General features: G+C 55.1%; 1 protein-coding gene across 1 annotated transcript; it reads left to right on the forward strand.

Annotated features, from left to right (window-relative positions):
* Nucleotides 1-2,742: 2,742 nt before the first annotated feature.
* Nucleotides 2,743-5,230, forward strand: LOC127305734 (subtilisin-like protease SBT1.4). Its single transcript, XM_051336262.1, has one exon. It carries the CDS (start codon nt 2,743-2,745, stop codon nt 5,089-5,091), a length of 2,349 nt encoding a protein of 782 aa, XP_051192222.1. The 3' UTR covers nt 5,092-5,230.
* The last annotated feature ends 1,417 nt before the right edge of the window (nt 5,231-6,647 follow it).

The raw sequence follows: 6,647 nt of genomic DNA on the forward strand, positions 1-6,647 counted from the left end.
CGGAGAACGGTTGAGCTAATCTGATGTTGGAAACGTATGGTGGCAGGTATGCAAGGGGTTCCGGGCAGATTGGTTCTAATGTGCCGGGGGGTTCCGGGCTATTCGTAGAACTACCAGTACAATTTGGTGAACCATGCGACATGCTTCCGGATGCACCCATGCAAACTAGTTTGAGTAGTCGGAATCTACACTACTTCTTCTTCTACGAGGACGGCACACTTACCGTTAATGGCGCGGTGGTTCTTCGGGACACGGGCGAGGTTGAGGTGACCGGACTTGCGACGTTGAGCCTCTGGCGACCACGAATCGGCGGCGGAGACAAAATCCTGATCAAATGCGCGAATCTTGGGTCGAGGGAGACCTTGGAACGGTGGCGGGTGAAGCTCTCCGTGCGAGGTGTCGCCAGAGTTCAGATCTCACGGGCGGCGCTGCGCGAGGAAGAAGATGAAGATGGGATTGCGGTGAAAGAATGGGAAGTTACCGAACGCGGGGGTATTTATAGACCTCGCGCGGAGATTCGTGTTTCGGATCCGACGGTGGAAACTGAACGGTTGCGCCGTTGGATGCGTGACACATGTCTTAGGTTAAAGGCGGTGAAACGACGTGGAGGTAACTTGATTGCGCGCTCCCGAAATTTCCGGCTAGAGATTCGCATCTCCAAAAATTTAGCGCGGGAAAAGAGGAAGTTGTGCGCGGGATAAGTGGAACATCTGCTACATTGCCGTTATTGAAGAAAAGATGATTTCCGAGAAGATGACATCGGAAACGAGTAAAGTTTAGAAGCTCTTCAAGATTCTCTTCGGAACCGAGTTAATTGAAGTCGGAGGAATGATGAATCTCGGAGAACTTCAGGGGCTACTGTTGTGGGTATACTTTATGGGTATATCAACGATATGTCGTAGATCCGGCAAGCCCGGGTGGCCCACAGATGGTGATGTGGCATGTGGCCCATCGGGCGGCCCAGTTGCTGTAGATCCTGAAAGATGAAGTCCAGCCCAGGAACGAGGAGCCGGATCCCAACCGACCTACGGAGGAGGCCGGATCCGTAAAGGCCCATGAAGTATCCGGATGCAGCACGGCCTTGATGGAAGGCGGATCCTTGACGTACACGGCAAGACATTGTACCGTAGTTAGGCAACTTGTATTCCGGCTAGGACTCTCCATGTAAACCCTGGATCCGTGCGCCTTTATAAGCCGGATCGTGGGAGCCCTAGAGGCACAACCACAACTCAGTGTAACAACGCGAAAGCGCCCAGATAATTTCAGACAAGCAGCAGCAGGCCCTGTCTTCGAGCAGGTGTTCCGAAGCTGGGTAAATCGCGTACCACCGTCCCGAGGACTCTCCGCCCTATGGCCCCTACTTCTTCTCCCCTCCATGAGGATCCCTCCTCTGGAGTACCGTCGAATAGGCAACGACAAAACGCGTTCAAGCTCTGCATCTCATCCTTCCACCTTGGAAGCATGTCTAAGATGCAGAAGTTAGACTTAATAGCCTTATTGTCGGAGATCCATGGGTTGTTCTTCTCCATCGACGGCAGCGCTCACCACCATCGTATGACGATGAAGAAGCTCGGCCGCAACTACAAACCCTAGACCTACTATATAGACTACGACGGCCAGGGCCTCGCCTCAGCCACTTCCTGGCGGCATGGCCATCGACGAGGGCCTTGGTTCGGTTCGGTGGCTTACGGTTCAGTTCAGGGACTCCCGACACTTAGCACTTGATTCATACCATTCAATTAGAATTTTAGCAACAATTTATTGATGTATATTTTTGATTAGAATCATTCCCCGGTTGAGCATCAATTGTCAATCTTCGTGACCGATATGTGGAGAGATGAGAGATTTATAAATGTCAAAGTATCGGCGAACTTTTTGTTATGCTTGTTGAGATAAAGAAAAGATCATATGCCATTATTTATAAGGTTCTTAAATAGAGGATAATGAAATCATTTCCTGTTTTGAAAAAGGAAATCATAGAGTTAAAATTCAATTTATCTTGTTCTTGCAATGTAACACTAGTAGAGCCATTTTCACTACTATGAAAAATTTGTAGTTTTTTTCTTGTTATGAACTATAATACCATACATTGATGTGCTGTAAATAAAATTAGACTTTGATTATCCAATATGAAAATCTTAGCTCCGCACGGCACGAACCTGAGCTTTTTTAGTCTGTTATCCTTATCCGGCCATGACATGATTTTATATATTGGTTTCATTTTAATTCCTAAACTTATCCAATGGCTCGAATTTAAAACGGCCACTGATTCAAAAGAAACCAATTAAGTTTAGATGAACACTCATCTGGATTATATACAAATTATTGCTCTAAAAAACCGGGTACTACAATTAGGTATCGCGATGTACAGTGACCAAGACTAGTAATGGATCCAATTTGAGTGATCTTTGACGTAGGAGTATTTTACTCTATATTGTAGGAGCAATGGCTACGTTCGCTATCGGGTTCTGGCAATAATGCAGCTGTAAAATACTTAAGTATGGGTTCCCCTTTCTCTATGACTCAATCTCAAATACTTAAGTATGAGTAGTACAAATATGAGCACGAGCCGCCCACGATTTAAATTAGAAGTAGAACCTTTCGGACGTCGCACATGCTCAGTCAGCGTGCAGCCGCGGTGACCGGCGCATGCATGCAGCCGCGCGCGGCAGAGAGACATGCCTATATATTGGGTGTTCGCCGTCCCTAGCTAGTGCATCGATCTCTTCCAGCCCAACGTCAATGGAGCTCAAACCACTCGCCGCTCTGTGCGTCCTGCTCGCCTTCGTCGTCGTGGCTTCTGCCACGAAGGTGGAGCTCGAGACGACGGAGGCCCAGTCCTCCTACATCGTGCACGTCGCGCCGGCGCACGCTCCACGGTTGCCGCGGCGTGGCCTGCTGACCACCGTGGCGTACAGCTCATTCTTGCGCGAACATGTCCCCGTCGAGATGTGCAACCCGGCGCCGAGGGTGCTCTACTCCTACTCCCACGCCGCCACGGGCTTCGCGGCGCGCCTCACCGAGCGCCAGGCCGCGCGCCTCGCGTGCTCGCGCTCGGTGCTCGCCGTCGTGCCCGACAAGCGGCAGGAGCTGCACACCACGCTCACACCGTCCTTCCTCCGCCTCTCAGCGACGTCCGGCTTGCTCCCGGAGTCCAACGGAGCCGCGGACGTCGTCATCGGCGTCATCGACACCGGCGTGTACCCCGAGGGCCGACCCTCCTTCGCTGCCTACCCGTCGCTGTCGCCGCCGCCCAGCAAGTTCCGTGGCGGCTGCGTCACTGTCCCCTCGTTCAACGGCTCCGCGCTCTGCAACAATAAGCTCGTCGGCGCCAAATTCTTCCATAAGGGCGACGAGGCTGCACGTGGCCGTTCCGTCAGTGCGACCGAGGAGGAGCCCGAGTCGCCGCTCGACATTAACGGCCATGGCACCCACACCTCCTCCACTGCCGCCGGCTCGGCAGTCCCCAACGCCGCCTTTTACGACTACGCCAGAGGGAAAGCCGTCGGTATGGCCCCCGGCGCGCGCATCGCCGTCTATAAAGTGTGCTGGAGAGATGGGTGCGCCGACTCCGACATCCTAGCCGCGTTTGATGAGGCCATTGCGGACGGTGTCGACATCATTTCCCTCTCGCTCGGCGCCGCCGACCAGGCACCCGAATTTTACGATGACGCCAGCGCCGTAGGCGCGTTCCGTGCCGTCACCAGGGGCATCTTGGTCTCTGCCTCCGCCGGGAACGCTGGCCCTGGAGAGTCCACCGCCAGCAATGTGGCGCCGTGGTTCTTGACGGTTGGCGCGTCCACCATCAACCGCCAGTTCCCGGCGGACGTCGTTCTTGGCAGCAACGAGACCTTCACGGGCACCTCGCTCTACGCCGGCGAGCCTCTCGGCGCCAACAAGGTACCACTGGTCTACGGAGGGGATGTGGGATCCAATACATGCGAAGAGGGGAAGCTCAACGCCAGCATAGTTGCCGGGAAGATCGTTTTGTGCGATCCCGGCGTGAATGCCCGGGTGGAGAAAGGGCTGGCGGTCAAGGTCGCCGGTGGCGTCGGGGCAATCCTCGCGAGCACCGAAGCATACGGCGAGCAGGCTCTCAGCAGCCCCCACATCCACCCCACCACGGCCGTCGCATTTTCCTACGCCGAGAAGATCAAGAAGTACATAAGCTCGCAGGCGTCCCCTACCGCGACGATCGTGTTCCATGGCACCGTCATCGGCTCAACGCCACCTTCTCCTCAAATGGCATCCTTTTCGAGCCGCGGACCAAATTTCCGCGCACCGGAGATCCTCAAGCCTGACGTGACCGCGCCGGGCGTGGACATCCTCGCCGCTTGGACCGGCGCGAACTCGCCCACCGAGCTCGACGTCGACACGAGGCGAGTCCAGTACAACATCATATCGGGCACCTCCATGTCGTGCCCGCACGTGAGCGGCATCGCCGCGCTGCTACGGCAAGCGAGGCCGGAGTGGAGCCCCGCGGCCGTGAAGTCTGCCCTAATGACCACCGCGTACAATGTGGACAACGCCGGCGGCATCATCGGTGACATGTCCACCGGCAACGCGTCCACGCCGTTCGCGCGCGGTGCCGGCCATGTTGACCCCAACCGTGCCGTCGATCCCGGACTGGTGTACGACGCCGGAACAGAAGATTACGTCACTTTTCTCTGCGCCCTCGGCTACACCGCCGAGCAAGTCGCCGTGTTCGATCCGGCGGCCAACTGCTCGACGCGGCTGGGCTCCTCCGTGGGGAACCACAACTACCCGGCCTTCTCGGTGGTGTTCACCTCCAACAAATCGTCGGTCGTCACGCAGCGCCGCGTGGTGCTCAACGTCGGCACCAATGTCAGCGCCATGTACAGGGCCAAGGTGACCAGCCCCGCCGGCGTGCGCGTCACGGTGAGCCCGGAGCAGCTGCAGTTTAGAGCGGCACAGAAGACGCAGGAGTACAGGGTCACCTTCACGCAGGGACCTGGGAGCGTCGCCGGGAAGTACACGTTCGGGTCGATCGTGTGGAGCGACGGCGAGAAGCATACTGTGACGAGCCCCGTCACCGTTACCTGGCCGGTGAGCCAAGTTGCGGAGATGTGATCGGCTTTTAGGTGCTTCGTTTATGCGAATGTTAATCACTGCAGTGTATAGATACATCTGTACCGATAAAGTTTGAGTAACTTGTTTTCGAATAAAGGCTATATATAGTTGATCCTTGACTTTCTTTTTTCCTCTAAAAGATGTATCAATCACATATCACGTAGAAGAAAGAAGCCCATGACCAATCAACAGGGATCAATCAATTGTGGATCCAGGGTATGCCGTAGCCAACGTGGCGAGTCGCAGGTTTACTGAACAGGTTCAGTGTTTTCACGAGGAGATGACGTCCCCACCAAGCAACCTTGCGCCGCCGCCCCCAGCGCCGCCTGATAGCATCCCCGCGCCGCCGCCATCAGCGCCGTCCGATAGCAACCCCGCGCCGCCGCCCAACAACCTAGCGCCGTCTGCCACCAATCGCGTTCCGCCGCCATTGGCGCCCACCTCCTCTGATCCTCATCCTCCGTATCAATCTTCCCCTGTTCTCAGAGATTCGACGCCGCTATTTGAGCGAGCGATTATTCTCCGTTTTGTTCGAGATGGATTCATCATTCGTACACCAGGGATTGCGATTTGGGAAGGTTCGATTTCGCGCCTTTACGATTTGAGTCGTAATTTTGTCACCGAGGTGGATGACAATGTTTCTGTTCCTCCGGTTGGATCATCGCGGGAGTGTGGAGGATTTCAAATCCTGTTTGGCCCGATTATTGGATGTGGGTTGGATCGAATTTTCTTGGATCGAGCCCAACGTTCTCGTTCGCCCATCGGTCGCAGTTGTGAGTGGACTGCGCGGTGTCATGGGGATCCAGATTATTCGATGGCGTCGTCTGTTGGGCCACAGCCCACTACTGTTCATCGGGCCACGCCTTTAGCTTCCACAGCGGACAGGATTAGGGTTAACCCTAATTCATTTGGTACTGGATCGGTGGTTTTCGTCACATCGCCTCCATCCACCAGATCTGATCTCCCTCAACCATCTCCTCCTCGTCGCTGGTCTGGAACAACCACCGGTGATAGTAGATCGTTTGCTCAGATTGTTGCCTTGCCACGGATGGATCGGAGATTCGGAGGGCCGCGCAGATCTTCTCCAAGAAGAAGCAACTACTTCGGGTACCAGCCAAGAGCTGGATCTGATGCAGATCGAAGGGATGAACAGCGTCGATGGGAAGATGAGCGCCGCCGTGAGGAAGATTGGCGTCGCGAAGACGAGAATCGGCGCCGTGAAGAGGAGCGACGACATGCAGATCAAGAGCGCCTCCGATTCGAGGAGCGCAGGAGGCAGGATGAACGCAGGCGTCTGGATGAAGAACGTCAACGCGAAGCAACCCGTATCTCGGAGAGGGTTGCACGCGAGCGAGCTCTTGCTGAGAAATCTCGCAAAGATGAAGAACTGCGTGCTCGAGATCGATGGGCACATCGCTCGGAGATGGTTCCTGGTACCACCTCCAACGTCAACGCCACTCGATCTGCCGAAGTAAGTCCTGTTGCTCCATCCTTGCCATCTTCTAATACTGCTGCAGCAGATGTTCATAGTCCTCAGTTGCAAAATCAGAATAGAT

The sequence above is a fragment of the Lolium perenne genome, chromosome 6 (genome assembly GCF_019359855.2).
Source record: "Lolium perenne isolate Kyuss_39 chromosome 6, Kyuss_2.0, whole genome shotgun sequence".
NCBI classification, from domain to species: Eukaryota; Viridiplantae; Streptophyta; class Magnoliopsida; order Poales; family Poaceae; genus Lolium; species Lolium perenne.